This window comes from Camelus bactrianus, chromosome 10, assembly GCF_048773025.1.
Source record: "Camelus bactrianus isolate YW-2024 breed Bactrian camel chromosome 10, ASM4877302v1, whole genome shotgun sequence".
Lineage (NCBI taxonomy): Eukaryota > Metazoa > Chordata > Mammalia > Artiodactyla > Camelidae > Camelus > Camelus bactrianus.
This window is the reverse complement of record NC_133548.1, coordinates 44,520,445-44,536,584: the sequence shown is the minus strand read 5'-3', so window position 1 is coordinate 44,536,584 and position 16,140 is coordinate 44,520,445. Positions and strand designations below refer to the sequence as shown.

The 16,140-nt window shown below is 57.0% G+C and overlaps 1 protein-coding gene across 1 annotated transcript in view; it reads right to left on the bottom strand.

Moving 5' to 3' along the window:
• Positions 1–567: 567 nt before the first annotated feature.
• DCHS1 (dachsous cadherin-related 1) overlaps positions 568–16,140 on the bottom strand; it is a 33,633-nt gene continuing 18,060 nt past the window's right edge. The window contains exons 3-21 of the mRNA XM_074372474.1: positions 13,183–13,371; positions 12,855–13,086; positions 12,490–12,726; positions 11,131–12,156; positions 10,712–10,905; positions 10,407–10,503; positions 10,148–10,305; positions 9,081–9,945; positions 8,750–8,989; positions 8,530–8,655; positions 7,670–7,879; positions 5,777–6,655; positions 5,543–5,656; positions 5,162–5,373; positions 4,914–5,068; positions 4,595–4,725; positions 4,196–4,479; positions 3,707–3,845; positions 568–3,391 (exon numbers count right to left, since the gene is read on the bottom strand). Coding sequence (XP_074228575.1) covers positions 780–3,391; positions 3,707–3,845; positions 4,196–4,479; positions 4,595–4,725; positions 4,914–5,068; positions 5,162–5,373; positions 5,543–5,656; positions 5,777–6,655; positions 7,670–7,879; positions 8,530–8,655; positions 8,750–8,989; positions 9,081–9,945; positions 10,148–10,305; positions 10,407–10,503; positions 10,712–10,905; positions 11,131–12,156; positions 12,490–12,726; positions 12,855–13,086; positions 13,183–13,371 — 8,100 coding nt within the window. The 3' untranslated portion in view covers positions 568–779. The remainder of the gene's footprint in view (positions 3,392–3,706; positions 3,846–4,195; positions 4,480–4,594; positions 4,726–4,913; positions 5,069–5,161; positions 5,374–5,542; positions 5,657–5,776; positions 6,656–7,669; positions 7,880–8,529; positions 8,656–8,749; positions 8,990–9,080; positions 9,946–10,147; positions 10,306–10,406; positions 10,504–10,711; positions 10,906–11,130; positions 12,157–12,489; positions 12,727–12,854; positions 13,087–13,182; positions 13,372–16,140) is intronic.

The window sequence follows — 16,140 nt, the reverse complement described above, 5'->3', positions numbered from 1 at the left end:
GCTGGTCATCTCCAAGATCTCTCCCCACCCTGCCAGTCTCTCTCTAGTCTCTCTCTAGTTCATTGCCACAAGCCCCTGCTGTCTGCCTTCTCCTGGCCTCCTGTCCATGCTGGAGGGAAAGGGCGACTGCAGAGAGAAGTGATAGTCAGCCTCAGGCTAGGCCCGGGCTGTCAGTGCCATCCCCACCTACCCCCACCCTAGATGCCCCTATGTCCAGCACCCTCCTGTGCCTCCTGAGGTGTCCACAATGTGCCAAGTGCCCTCCTGTCACCCCTCCCCCCATTCCTATGGCCCCCCACAGAAGAGAGCTGGACACTGGATACAAACTGCAGTTTATTAAGGCTCCAGAGTGAGAATTGGCACTTGGTTCTGGGCAGGGGCAGGGGTGTCATTGGAACCCAAAGGAGCTGGGCCCAAACAGATTGGAGGGACTGCCCCCATCCCCCTACCCCCCAATAAATAAAGTCTCAGCTCCATCTCAGGGTGCTGGCACAGGGCAAGAAACCCTCACTGAGGAGACCCCAGGGCTGCTGCCTCCTTCATCTTCCTCCCCACATTGGACCTGGCCACAGGTCAGTGCCCAATAGGGCCTCGTGATGCTGGTACTCTGACAGGGCCAGGGTAAGACATGAGACCCGCCCCCGCTGGAGGACTTTGGGATGGGGAGCCGGCCTCCCCTGTGGCCAATCGTGGTCTGAGGCTGCCCAGGGCAGGCTCAGATGGGGCCTGCATTGAGGACACTGTGCGCATCCCAGGTCGGGGCCCAGCCTGGGCCACAGCTAGATGTGCAGCTCTGTGTCATCGGGTGGCTCCAGGCCGGACTCTGCACTGAGTGCTGAGGCTGAGGGGCCCTGGGCCACCCCAAATGGTGAGACAACAGGTGAGCGAGCAGCCAGAGGAGACAGTGAGGGGGAGAAGCTGGGGGACATGGCAGCTGAGGACAGGGAACCCTCGTGGCTGATTGGGGAGCGGTGAGAGGCCGGTGGGAAGATGGCCCGAGTTGCAGCCGTGCTGGCCGGCTTGGGGGGCACAGACTTGGCTCCTGGGTGGGCCACAGCAGTGATGAGGGGTGGTGGGTCAATACGGGGAGCCGGGGGACACGGCCGAGCTTCATCCTTGAGCCGGGCGATCTCTGTGAAGACGCTGGCCAGCGGCTGGAACTGAGGGCACCAGCTCAGCAGGTAGTCCCAGTTATAGCTGCCACGGAGCTCCTCCTCACCGGCCACAATGGCCGTCAGCGCACCTGCCACACATGGCTTGCCATCTGCTGGAAAGCCATAGTCCCCAGTGGGTGCGGGGCTTAGCCCACAGCCGCCCAAGAAGGCTGTGGCAGTGGCTGGGGGGCCCTCTTCTCGGTACAGAGTGGCTCCTGTGCCCGGCAGCAGCAGCCCTGCCTTGCGGCCCTTATACCAGGTGTCAGGGGCAGGTGGCTCGCAGGATGTGTCACTCAGTCCATCTGCATCCTGCTGGATGCCGGAGTCCGGGCCACGGGCAGCCAGCGAGGAGGCCACACTGGCCACACGCGGGAACTCGTTGATCATGCGGATCTCGTCATCCTCTGCAGCCTCTGCTGAGCCTCGGCCACTTGAGTGTGAAGGGTCTAGGGAGCCACCACGGGGGTAGGGTCCTCCAGCTCCTGGCCCACCGTAGCTGGGGAGAGTCTGGTGATACAGGTGCTCTGAGGGCGGTGGGCTGGGGGGCTCTCGGCCCAGCTTCTGCAGGGAGCCACTGGCCAGGGGTGCTGCCTGTGACATCGGGCCAGGCGCTGCCTCAGCCTTGCGGTTACGGGCCCGCACCAGCCCGAGCACCAGGGCTGCCAGTGCAAGCACCACCACGACTCCCAGGGAGGCCGCCACAGCCCCCACCAATAGCAGGTTGAGGTCAGGTGCCAGGCCCAGCGCAGTGTGGGTGATGTCCACAGTCACAGGCACCGTGGCACTCCGGGAACCAGGCAGAGGCCCCCGTGCCACCACCTCCAGCCTCAGCTCCCGTGGTGCCTCTCGCCGGGTCCGGCCCCCACTCCCAGAGGTGCCCGTTCCACTGCCTGGTGCCCGGCTGTCCACCCGCAGGTATAGGGCACCTGTAGTCTGGTTGATACCAAAATAGGGGGAAGAGGTGGCAAGGGAATAGAGCACCAGGCCATCAGCACCTCCATCCTCATCTGTGGCCTGCACGTTACCCAGGCTGTGGCCACGCCTGGCACCTTCTGGCACTTGGAAGTGGAAAGCTGGAGCCAGAAATACTGGATCATACTCATCCTCGCCAGTCACCAGCACTGACACGGTGACTGAGGCTGACAGATTCCCAGCATCGGTAGCACCCACCAGCAACTGGAAGCTTCCTGTGTGCTCGTAGTCAAAGGCCACTCGTGCCCTCAACTCCCCTGTTGAGCTGTTCAGTGCAAACGCCTCATGACCCTCAGGCCCTGGCCCAGCCTCCAGCAGGCTGTAGTGGAGCCTCCCGAAAGCCCCAGCGTCCCCATCAATAGCATGCAGCGTGGTCACAAGAGTGCCTGGAGGCTGGTTCTCCACGAGGCTGGTGCTGAGCAAGCTCAACGGGAAAGCCGGGCCATGGTCATTCACATCCTGGACCTCGATGGTCACTGGTGCCAGAGCAAAGTGTGCCCCGGCAGGGTCGGCAGCCTGCACGACAAGCTGATGTCGAGCCTGGGTCTCACAGTCCAAGGGGCGGGCCAGTCGCAAGTCGCCCGAGCTTTCATCCAGCTCAAAGAGCCCCAAAGGGTCGCCTGAGCTGAGGGTGAAACGCACCAGGCCGTGAGGGCCTGGGTCAGCGTCAGAGGCCTCCACCTGCAGCAGCTCGGCTCCAATGGGCGTGTCCTCGGGTACTGCCACGCGGTAGGATGAGCGGGTGAAGACAGGTGGGTTGTCATTGACATCCAGCACGGTGACGGTGACCGGCACAGTTGAGCTGCGAGGTGGCTGCCCCCGGTCAGCTGCAGCCACAGTTAGATTGTACTGGGTTAGGCTTTCAAAGTCTAGAGGCTCAAGCAACACCAGGCAGCCCAGTGCCTGGGGGCCTAGTCCACCACTCTCCCCAGCCTCAGCCAGCCGGGGTTCCAGCTGGAAGACTCGGCCCCGGTTGCCACTGACAATGCTGTAGTCCACAGTGGTGTGGGTGCGACTTCCATCAGCATCTGTGGCCTCCAGGGTGAGCAGGGTGGAACCAGGGGCCAGATCCTCAGTCACAGCCACACGGTAGTGTGGCAGTGTGAAGCTCGGGGCATGGTCATTCTGGTCCTGCAGCTGCACATGCACTGTGGCTTGTGCTGTCCGGCTCGGCATCCCATGATCTCGTGCTTCCAGCACCACATCCACCACTCCTGGCCCTTCATGACCCAAGGCCAATGTTCCCACTGTTGTGAACAAGGTCCCTGAGATGAGAAGGGAATGGAGAGAAATATATAGTCAGCAGAGGCTGTGGGTGAGCAGAGGGACCCTTCGGGGACTAGGAATTGGCGTTGGAAGTCAGACTCCCAACTCCTGGTATGTTGGGAGATGATGGAATGGCCTCCAGGCTTCAGGGAGTGGCCTCTAGACACACAGTCAGGACTGTGTTTAACATAGAGACAAAGGGGGAAAATGTCCTCCCTGGGTCAGAGATCCAGGAGTCAAGAGTTTAGGCAAGAAATTTTACGAATAAGGCCAAAATACAGCCGAACACACTCCAGCATAAGGGAAGGACGCACCGTTGTTGGGGTCAACACTGAAGCCCTCAGCAGGGGAAGCCAGGTGGTAGGAGACGTGACCATTGACACCTGAGTCCCGGTCAGTGGCAGAGACGGAGAGAATGGCACTGCCTGGGGGTGTGTGCTCAAGCAGCATCACCTGAGGGGTGAGGACAAGTGTTTATGGCCAAGTTTCCCAGATGCCCTGCTGCTCACTCAGCCCATGTTCTGGAGCTTGGTCCCAAGAGCTCTACTTGGCATCCATTCCAGCTTGGAGTCCATACCCTTTAGTATGTGTGTTGTCCACCTTCTCCCATTTCTGGGCTCAGGATGAACCTGGACACAGTTTCAGGGCTTGGAAGGCTGGGTTGAGATGGGACCCTTCTGTCCTCAGAGCTGCACCCCCAGATCAGTTCCAACATCCAGCCCTCCCCAGACCCTTCTAGCCTCATCACTTTCTGCCTGTCTGAACATCCTGGCCCGGGGGGAGACATCCAGGGGCACTGGTACCTGGTAGAGGCTCTGGGAGAAGGCAGGTGCATTGTCATTGACATCCTCCACAAGCACCGTGAGGTTGGCACGGCCTTCATGAGGCCCGTCATGTGCCAACAGCTGCAGGTGGTAGCGGTCACGCTGCTCGAAATCCAGGGGGCCCGTGAGGGAGAGGCGGCCTCCATAGCGGCCTACACTGAAGGGATCCTGGGGTCCAGATGGGCTCAGCACATACCACAGCACTGGTCCTGAGTCCACGTCATTCCCTGTTACCTGTGCAATCTCTGAGCCCAATAGCGCATCTGCAATACACAGCACAAGTGTGTTTGGCAGGGTCCCAGACAGTCCTGGAGCCCCAGAGTGGGAAACTGTACCACTCTACCACCCTTTGTACCTCTCACTTTGCCGGGCCCTCACCTTCTGACACTCGGAGCTCCCAGGGCTGGGGAATGGTGGGGCTGTTGTCATTGGTGTCGATGACCATCACTGTCAGGGTAGCTGAGCCCACCAGGGCTGGGCTTCCTCTGTCTGTGGCCATCAGTACAAGCCTGGACATAGAGCACAGTCAGGTGGTGGGACCTCATGGGAGAACCCTGGGCAGGGATAAGAGGACTCAGGACAGGCTAGTGGGTGGGGGACTCAGGATGTGGTCTAGGGATTGAGGGGGATTCAGTGCAGGACCTGAAACTGGATAGACCCAGGGTGGGGTCTCAGGGTCTGCAGAGCCAAGCCTCACCGTGTTTCGGCCCAGATCTCACGGTCCAGGATAGCTGTGGTAGTGATAGTGCCCGTGGCTGAGTCTACATGGAACAATCCCCGAGCTGGTTGGGATGCAGCCAGACTGTAGGAGATCTGTCCACTGGGGCCTTGATCCAGGTCATCTGCCTCCACCTGGTGGGAGGAGGAGGCTGCTGGCACTAGGCTGGCCACAGACAAAGTCTGCCCAGCCAGCCCTGTCCCCCATCTTCCCATCACATCCCACACCTGCAGCAGGGGTCCCTCCAAAGGCCTGGACTCGGGCAGAAAGGCCACGTAGTGGGGCCGCAGGAAGCGGGGAGCATTGTCATTGGCATCTTGCAGGGTTAGGGTCAGCACGGAGAAAGCAAAGGCTCCTCCACTCTCCGCCTGCAGCACCAGTCGCAGCCGTGGGCTTGCCTCAAAGTCCAGCCCCTCGGCTGAGCGAACTGTCATGGCTCCTGGGGGAGGCAGAATGCATCACTGACAACCCCTCCCTTGCCCTAGAGCCTCCCTCTCTGAGGCCCTTTACTCAGGGGCAGCCTCTCCCCAACCAGAGTCTCCTTGAGCCCAAAGAGAAGCTCCCCAGAAGCCTGTCCCCTCACAGAGCCCCCTGCTCCTGCCCCTTACCTGTACTAGGCTGGATGGAGAATGTCCCTTTCTCATTCCCACTGAGGATGCTGTAGGTGATGGGTCCACTTGAGCCTCCCGCATGGACAGCCTTAGGGGAGACAATGGGAGTCCCTGCAGAGAGGATTGTATCAGACTGTGAGTGCTAGACTGACGGAGTCTGGGGACCATTTTTAGTGAGTAACCCCAGCCCATCCAGGGATACAAAGCTGGGAGACATGACTGGGGACCCACCTGGGGGTGCATTCTCACGGAGCATGGCTTCACTACTAGCCCGGGGAAAGCGGGGTCCACGCTCAGACTCCCCCTGCAGCCCAACAATGACCACACCTGTGGCAGAGCGAGCTGGACGGCCAAGGTCGGTGGCCACAATGAAGAGGACACGATCTCTGGGGCCCAGGGATACAGGGGATCGGGCCACACGAATTTCACCAGTGTAAGAGTCCACAGTGGTGCCAGGAGGTGGTGTGCCTGCCAGCCGGTATAGGATGGAGGCATTGGCACCAGCATCACGGTCTTCAGCTCGCAAAGTGGCCAGAGCCAGGGTTGGGGTGCTGAGGCTAGAGCCTGGGCGGGGCAGGCGCAGCCTCAGGGGACTGGTGGGAAAGGTGGGTGCGTGGTCATTGACATCACGCACGGTGATGGTGACAGGCACTGTGGTGCTTAGGGGCCCAGCAGCTGCACCATCCACTGCGTTCACAGTAAAGGCATAACTGGGACACTGTTCTCTGTCCAGGGCTGCGGCTGTGCGCAATTCCCCAGAGCTGGGCTCCAGCAGGAAGGCTCCTGCTGCCCCTGCACCCAGGTAGTAGGTCACGCGGCCATTGGCCCCAGCATCAGGATCGTGAGCCTGTAGCTGCAGCAGCAGGGTCCCTGGAGGAGCATCCTCAGGCACCTCCACAGAGTAAGCAGGCACAGGGAAGGCTGGGGCATGGTCATTGGCATCCAGCACTGTCACTGTCACAAGCAGAGTGGCACTGAGGGCTGGCTGGCCTCCATCCCGGGCTTCTATCTGCAGCTGGAATGCTGGCTCCACCTCCCGGTCTAGTGGCCTCATGGTGCCAAACTCCCCAGAAGCTTGGTCTAGGACAAAGGCTCCTGAGGGGTCCCCATCTGCAGAGAAGGGCATGCACACATAAACAAACATGGGAGTGGGGTTGATTTACAGGCAACAGTAAAGAGAGAGACAGAGAAAGAGAAAGAAAAGAGGAAAAGTGTGAGAAAGGCAGAGAAACAAAGAGGAACACGGAAGGTAAAGAAAGATACTACTTGTCTCAGAATGTGGTCTGGGGACCCCAGGGATTCCCCTGAGACCCTTTCCAGGAGTACATAAGATCAAAAATATTTTCGTAGCAATACTGACATTATTTGACTTTTTCATTCTCATTAACTCACAAATGTATCATGGAGTCCAGATGACATATGATGACATCATTCCTTGGATGGTTAATGGAATGTGTGCTTATGCATTCTTATGTTTCTTAGAATACTCTGGGTAGACAGTTTAGAGCATAAATATGCATTGTTTTCAGAGATTCATTTAGTTTTTGCTGGCTTGCCTTCAGTTACACCTGCTATAATCTTTGCAACCTCATTACAGTCCAACAAATTAAATTGTGAGTTGAAATCCCAAAATTTCCTTGGGCCTATGCATAAACAAGCAGTTCACTTCATTGGCTTGTTCTGCAATGATATTTAAAGTCTTTCTCAGGTTTAACATCTAATATGGTAAATATTGATATATTGTATGTAATATATATATAACGTATTTATTACATTATTATATCACATTTTATCTTATTAATAAATATTGATGTCATGTAAGCCAAAGTTCTTTACAGTTCTAAAAAGTTAAGAATGTTGAGTTCCTGAGACTAAAAAGCTTTAGAACTACTGCTCTATAGGAAGAAACAAGCAAGAAAGAAAAAGAAAAGAAACAGGAAGATAAAAAAAGACGAAAAGGAGATCAAGAACTGGAGGGGCACAGAAAGAGACACTCAGAGACAGATATATGCATGAAAGAAAAAGAGGAAAATGTAAAGAGAAGACAGAGGAGACCCAGGCGCAGTGGGTCTAACAGGCCAACAGGGAGTGGACCTGGGCAAACGAGTGTGGGAAGGTTCTCACCCAGGATGCGGTACTGCAGCTGCCCATTGACTCCCACGTCTGGGTCAGAGGCCCGCAGCGTGGTAAGGGTCTGGGGGTCCTGGCCCTCAGGCACCTCCAGGGAGAGATGGGCACTCCCAAAGGTTGGAGCATGGTCATTCTCGTCCTCCACAGCCACTCGCACTGTCACATGGGTCAACAGTGGAGGCAAGCCCCCATCTCGGGCATACACTGTTGGGAAGCAAAATCTGAGATCTAGCTTACTCCCATCCCACAGAGGAAACCACACCACATAGTGGTCACATGTGTTTACCAGGTGCACACAAAAATCAGAATATGTCCATCTCTCCACACCCTATAAGCACACAGGTGCCTACATATGTACAGGCACACATACATATACTTGTGTCAGAAGATTTTTTTTCTTCTCATCTCCCATACTTGGTGCATGCATGATGTAGCTTGGATTAGTGGCGGTGTCACAGAAAAGGCACTAAATGAGGTAACAAAAGATCTGGGATCAAGTCATTGATTTGACTGCCATTTCCAAGCTATGTTAGGTTGAGCAATTCATTTAATCTTTCTAGTACTCAGTATTAATATGCCCCTCTGTTAAATGGCTACAGCATAATCTGAGGGATTCCTAGAGGGCCGAGCCGTGACATTATGCATTTAAGAGTTACTGTGATCACAGTGGTGACAGCCTAGAAGTCAGTTCACCTTGCACTCTGCCAAATTCTTGACTCCCCCCAAAGATTCAAAACTGTAACAGAAGCTGTGCTGTAATAGGTGGAAGCTTCTTGAAGGTACTTTGGGGGTTCTGCCCATGTAACACTGGTGTTTACAGCACCTCTAGCTTTTGGGGTCCTATCAATGTGTACCTGTCAGGTTGATCTCCTCCTGCTCCTCCCGATCCAGGGCCTGAAGAGTTGTAAGAACTCCAGTGTCTGGGTCCAGGGAGAAGCTTTCGCCAGAGACGCCTCCATAAGTCACTTGCCCATTGGCCCCTGAGGAGGAGCAGCGTGGGGGAAGATCAGAGGGTAAACAGACTATCTCTCACTCCAGTCTATCCCTGTCTCAACTCATCCCCCCAGGTCTTACCCAGGTCAGGGTCGGTTGCCCGCAGAGTGAGCAGAGATGTGCCAGGAGGGCTGTTCTCACGCAAGAGGACGCTGTACTCCTGCTGCTGGAAAGCGGGTGCCTCATCGTTGACATCGGCGACACTGACAGTCAGGAGCTGCGTGGCTGAGCGCGGCGGGGAGCCGTGGTCGGAGGCCACCACAGTCAGCACATACTCAGCTCGCTGCTCGCGGTCTAGGGACCGCACCACGGACAGCGCTCCTAGGTGAGAGATCGGGAAGGTTGGAAGGAAACCTCAATAGTCTCTCCGCATGAGCACCGTCCTCGCCCCCATCCTCTGGGCCCAACTCACCGGTGCTGGGGTGTAGCCGGAAATAGCCGTCCCCGCCAGCTGCCAGGCGATAGGACACGCGTGCGGCCTCGCCCAGGTCCGGGTCCCGGGCTACCACATGCAGCGCCGCGGGCCCAGGCGGCTGATCCTCGGGGAGGCGCACACGTGAGGGAGAGGCAAAGACCGGAGCGTTGTCATTCTCATCCGTGACAAAGACGCGCGCGGAAACGCGCGCTGCGCGGCGGCGGCTGGCGTTGGCGGGCCGGTCGGTGGCTTCCACAAGCAGCAGCAGAGCAGGTGTGGTCTCCCGGTCCAGGCCTCGCGGTGCGCTGAGCGCCCCGGTGCGCGCGTCCAGCCGAAGCGCAGGCACGGGCGGCTCCTGGCGCAGCAGGCGGTAGCGCACGTCGCTGTTGGGGCCCGGGCCGTCGGCGTCGGACGCGCGAAAAGTGTACAGCGCGGCGCCGGGCTCGGGGTTCTCCGGCAGCGCCAGCGCCAGAGGGTCGCGCGCGAAGGCCGGCGCATGCTCATTCTCGTCCTGTACGCGCACCTGCACCCGCAGCAGCCGCGCGCCCGCGCCTCCCGGCCCCTCGGCTCGCACTGTGAGCGCGCGCCACGCCGGGCCCGCCTCGAAGTCTAGGGGCCGCGCCAGGTACAAGCGCCCGGAGGCCGCATCCAGCGCGAAGGTGCCCTCGGGGTCGGCGCCGCCCACCAGAGTATAGGTGAGTGCGCCCACCTCTGCCGACTCTGGCGGCGCCACGGAGCCCAACAGGGAGCCGGGCCGAAGACCCTCGGTTGCTGTCACGGTCAGCACCACGGGCACAGGCGCCGCCGGGTCTGGCTCTGAGGTATCTGGTGGAGGCTCAGCAGAGCGAGCTGAGGGAAGCACCTGTGGTGGACCCGGGAGGGAGGACAGAATCAGGCGGACCCATGTAAAAGGGAACCTGGGCTGGCCTGCTGCGTAGCAGGAGGGGCGGTCAGAACAGCCTGACTAGAGGGCTCAAGGACTTCTGAAGATGGCGCTCTGGAGAAGGGGCGCCCACATTGGTGGCCAAGGAGAAGTGGACAGACTGGAGGAAGGGCAGCCATACCTGGACCAGCAGCTGGAGGCTGGAGCTCCGAGGGGGGCTGCCTTGGTCGTGAGCACTGAGTGTCAGTACATAATGAGGCCGTTCCGCCCGGATCAGGGGTGCTGCAGTGAGCAGCTCCCCTGAGTGAGGGTGCAGAGAGAAGAGCTCTGAGCCGGGACCTTGGGACAGGCAGGGAACAGGGAGGGCGTGGGTTCCAGAGCTGGACAGGTCATGAGGGCATGTTATCACCCATCAATTCCCTTCTCTCCACCTCCCATACCAGTTAGCATGTACAGGATGGTTCCATTCTCCCCCTCATCCGGATCCTTGGCCTGCAGAGTCGTCACCAGTGTTCCTGGAGGCGCACCATCTGGTACCTGTGGGAACATACAACTCACCTACAGTGGTCTGCTTTCTGTTCTTGAGACAACTCAGGATGAGTTCCCCTCACCAATGTGCAGGCAGAGCCCCTGTTTTGCTCTCACTCCTGTTCCAAGGTACAATTGCTCATACCTACACCTACAGCTCTAGGCAGAGACCCACACACCCTCTCACTTCAGGGCGGGGTCCTGCAGCTTCACGTACCTGTATAGGGAGGCCCCCACCAGCAGCCCCTGAAGCCTGCAGGAAGGTGGGACTGTTGTCATTGAGGTCGAGGACTGCAATGTGTACTGTGCCTGTGGTACTCCGGGGTGGGCTCCCCCCATCCTGCACCTGCACCAGGAGCTGGTAGCTGCTCTGCTTTTCACGGTCCAGGGTTTGCAGTGTGGTCACCTCTCCTGAGAGTGCAGGATAGATAGAGATCATGTATGGAGTAGTTAGGGATGCAGAGCCTGAGGTCTGTGGCTGAGAGGCTGGGGTTTGGGAGTGTGGGAGGGAATGCCAGAGTTAAAACTCTAGGCTCGGTCCTGGTCCTCATGGCGGGGCTCTGGGGATCCTGTCTGGGTATTCACTAGTCTAAGGATGAGGCTATGGAGTCTCAGATTTTGGGTCCCAGTGCTCACCGGTCTGCGGGTGGATGCGGAAGGCCTTGCTGTCTTCTGACAGCTGTCGCAGGCTGTAGGTCAGACGTCCATTGGGTCCTGAATCTCGGTCAGTGGCAAAGACCCGGCCCACACTGGTCCCTGGGGGCTGGTTCTCAGCCACAGCCAGGAAGGTGGGCTCCTCAGACAAGCGGGGACTGTGGTCATTCTGGTTGAGGATGCTGACCCTCACGGTGGCTGTGGCTGTCTGCTGCCCCAGCTCAGCTTTGGACCCAGACACTGCCATTACCTTCAGTGTGTACAACTCCTGGGCCTCACGGTCCAGTGCTGCTCGCACCCATAGCCACCCACTATGTGGTTCCAGGCCAAAGGGGCTACTGGGCCCATCTGCTGCAAGATGGTAGGTGACAGGGCCCCCATCTGGTGCTCGAGCCTGCACTTGCAGGACCTGAGTTCCAGGGGTGGTGCCTGAGGGCAGGTCCACACGGTAGGTAGGGCTGTCGAAGTGGGGAGCCAGCCCGCGGGTCCCCAAGTCCTGTACCACCACTCGCAGTCGAAAGTGGCTGGTGCGGGGTGGGGAGCCCCCATCCCGGGCTTCCAGCTCCAGTTCATGGGCTGGCCCCCCTGGAGGCCCCAGAGGTCCCATTAGCCGTACGTGGCCTGTGGTGGGGTCCACAGTGAAGGCCCCACCACCCCCAGCAAGCAGGGTAAAGGTGACCCGACCGTTAATGCCTGAGTCGGGGTCCAAAGCCCGCAGAGTATAGATGGGGGTCCCTGGGGCCATGCTTGATGGCAGCAACACTGTGTCTTCAGGCGCAGGGAAGGCAGGGGAGTTATCATTCACATCATCCAGCAGCACACGCACCCGAGCTACAGCAAAAGCCGGAGGCACACCACTGCCTGCCCGCACCTCCAGCTCCAGCACTGGTCCCAGCAGCTCCCGGTCCAGAGGGCGAAGCGTTTGTAACAGTCCTGTGGCTCCATCTAGGGAGAAGAGTCCTCGGGGATCCCCGCCTGAGAGGGCGAGGGTCACAGGCCCCAGGCGACCTAGGGAAGAGGAGAGAAGAGTCAGGAAAGAGATGAGGGGGCACCTATTGAGTTGGGGCCCAGACTCTGATCCTCCAAAGGGCTAGGCAGTGCCCACACTGGGCCTTTCAAAGTATTAGGGAGAGGGGCAGGTGTTGGCAGAGAAGCTACATGGCACTAGGGTGACACTCACGTACCCGGGGATGAAGCAGAGTGCCCACACCACGCCCAACCCAAGAAGGTGGTGAGGACCAGAACAGAGTGTTTTGTACTGGGACTATCTATGAGGAATATGCGACGGCTATGCTTGGGTGTCTGGGTATGGCACTGGGTGGATATAATGATAAGTGATACCTGGGGGGTTGTGTGCCTGGACTACGCCCACACTGGTGCCTGGTGCCACATCTTCTGGCACAGAAAAGACATACTGTAGTTGCTCAAATACTGGTGGCAGGGGAGTTCCAGGCACGATGCTGATGTTGACTCGGGCACTGGGCTCTGCCTGCAGGCCACCTCCATCCTGTGCCCCGATCTCCAGCTGCACCACAGAGTTGGCCCGTCTGGCCAAGGGCCAGGCTACTGTCAACAGCCCTGGGAGGAGGGACAGAAGTGAGGATGTATTAGGAAACAGAACAGAGCTGGAAGGCTGGGGTTGGGGGCAGGCAGGATTGCATTTAGGCAGGTGGGGAGGCAAGCCCTGGGAATGGGAGGATCCTCACCTGAGTGCTCATCCAAGGCAAAGAGTGGTGGGCTATTGCCAGCCAGGATGTGATAGGAGAGTCGCCCATGGGGCCCCTGGTCAGGGTCATGGGCACGCACCCTCAGCACAGCTGTGCCTGGAGTACTCTGGGCACTCAGGCTGGCAGCATACTCCCGTGGATAAAACTGGGGCGGGTTGTCATTCTCATCTGACACAAACACCTTCACATATACCATGGACTTGAGGCCTCCCTGGTGAGACATGCAGCCATAAGTCAGGTGGGGCTTGGATGACCCTGGTGAATGCCCTAAGCCAACACCCCAACCTCCCACAGTCTGCCCACTCACCCCATCTACAGCTGTCACTGTGAAGTCAAAGCTTGAAGGCCCCTGATCGCGGTCCAGGGTCCGGGTTGTGCACACGTCGCCACTGTGGGCATCGATGCGGAATGGAGGAGGCCCTGAGGCCCCAAGTCCGGCACCCAAGGAATAGGAGAGGAGGCCAAATGGGCCACTGTCTGCATCTGTGGCTGTCACCTGAAGAGAGGCTGGTGTGAGTGATGCCCCATCTTTCTGGCCAGAAAATCCAGAGCTAAGTGGCAACTAGAGTTGGTGCCCAGAGTCTCTGAATGGTAGATGCACAGAGGAGACTAGTAGGACCTGTGCCAAAATCCCACCCCAGCCCAGACCTCACCACCTGTGTTAAGCTCCTATGAGTCTTTGATCACAACATTTTTGTCAAGTGGTCAGTACATAACCTTGACACTACACTTGGGGACCATTTTAAACAAAAAAAATTACCAAACAGAAAGCACAAAAATGTGAAAAACGTGGCACTAAATAGACCGCAAAAAGGACCTTTGTTTACATTATGAGAGTTGAAACGTGAAGGCAGAGCGTTGCCTTGTTCGACCTCAGCCGGGAATGTGCACATCGAGAGACTTGAATTTTCCATCCTTCTGCGCATGTCCGGGAGTGACTGTGAAAGCTCCATGAGCACTGATTCAAGGGTTACAAATAAATTTTAGAGCGTTGGCAAATTCACAGATACAGAATCTGCAAATGATGAGGACCAACTGTACTTACAAAGAAGAGTGCTGAGGGCTTGTGACTGCAAATTCCAGGTGGGTCACAGGGAGTTAATGACCATCACCGAATCCCACACTCACTCCAAGCCGAGAACTGGCTGACCAAGGGAATTACTGAGACTGATGTCACAGGACTACTCTTTATTGCGTTTGGTCATGAAGTGGGATCTGACTGATACTCCGATCTGATCACTGGAGTGATCACGGTCTGCTCTATGGATTTATGGATGCGGCTCATGCACCTTCAGCATCTGCTCATCTCTCAAGCCAACCTCACTGGAAATGAGAGAGGGAGAACTGCAGATCTATAGGACAATCTCAAGGTCACTAAGTCCTGAGGGTCCTCAAAACTAAGAAACAGGGGAAGGCTTTCCTGGTGACTTCTCAGGCATCCCCCAGACTGGTTCAGAAAAAGCTGAATGAGTGGACACTAGTGTCAGGAGCCTTTGAACATTTCTGAGCCAGATCAGCGGGAGACCCCATTCTGAACGCTCCTGAGCCTAGGACAGGGCCAGGCACACAGTAGGTACTCTGTGTATATTTGTTCACTAAGTAAACAGACATTCGGATTGCTCTGCCTTACAACAAAAACTTCTTTCAAACTAAGTTTTATAAATTGGGTGCACATTAAGCCCTCAGTAGTAGGTTAGCTGGTGCAGACTGCTGCAGCCTATGACAAAGTACTCTTTGTGGCTACAAGGGCCTCAGGGTCACGATATGCTGTAAAAGGAAACTGGAGAGTTCCCCTTTCTTAGCCAGAAAATGTGGCTCAGAGAGAAGCCTAGCCAAGGACTTCTGATTGTTGTCCAGGCCCTTGACAGAAGTGATTTGTGCCATTGTTTACCCTCCTGAGAGACACGAAGGCCCTGCCATGCTGAACCCTGGAAACAGCCCCTGCTCCAACTCCTTTCTGTGGCCGTGGGCCCGGATATCCCAGGAGACAAACGTCCGCCTGCATCAATCTGCCGGCTGCAGCACAGCTGCGGCACCATCTCCAGAAACTGTTAAAGACCTTTGCCCTTTGACTCGCTGTCGGAAGAAAGCAGTAAATAGTGGAAGAAAAAGGGAAGTTGTCAGGAAGTGACCCCAAAAGACGCAGGGACCGTTGACTGGAAATGACCAAGGTAGAAGTGAATCTTAGCCAGAAAATGTGGCAGCCCGGGCACAGAGGCGCACTGCCAGTGTGCAGCCTCCATTTCCAGCAGCCTCTCAGCCCTGCTTCACAGTCCAGCCTTGGTCAGCCCCCTCTCCACCTCTGTCTGAAAGCTATAGCTAACCTCCTCTCTCCTCTTGTCCCCACCCCGCCCCTCGCTCTCATCAAACACACTACAGCAAGGAGAAAATAAAGGCCTTCATCTGTGAACTCTCGAAAATTCCTACCAGATCACAGACTCACTGCATCTTCCCCATCCTGACCTCTTTCCAGGTGTCTCTCCTGCTTTGACTTTTTGACGCTATGCTCTCCTGCTTCTCCTCCCACTGCTTCCCAGCTCCCCAGCCTCCCTCCACCTCCCCTGACTCTGCCTGTTATACACTCTAGTTCCCTGGACTCTTTCCTTGGCCTCTCCTCACTCTACACACTCTCTCAGGGCTTTCTCGACTGCTGTGGCTTTGACCATTGTCTGTCCTTTGACCTGGAGCACCCCTCTGTGCTCCAAACTTGTACATCCAGATGCCTGCTCAGTATCTCCACTTGGATGTCTCACAGGCACCTTAAATCCAACCTGTCCAAAACTAAACTCCTCATCGTTCCAGCCCCTCTCTAATGACTCTTCCATCCACGAAGCTGCTCAAGCCAGAAATCTGTTCTTCCCTTTTCCTCTCCCTGTATATCAATCAACCAGGGACTAAGTAAAGCCTCATTATCCCTTCTATTTGTCTGTTCCTTTCTATCACCATCATCACTGTCCTGCCGGAGGCATGAGTCGTCTCTCCCTGAACTGCTGTAATTCCCTCCTTACAGCTGTCTGACCCCCACCCCCCCTCGTCTGTCCTCCACCCCAGGATTTCTCAGCCTGGGCAGACTGACATTTTGGACCAGATAATTCTTTGCTGTGGCGCTGTCATGTGCATTACAGAATGTTTGGCAGCATCCTTGGCCTCTATCCACTAGATACCAATAGATCCCACCAGTTGTGACAACCAAAAATATCTCTAAACATTGCCAAATGTCCCCTCCAGAAGGCAAAATCATCAGCAGTTGCAAACCACTGCTCTA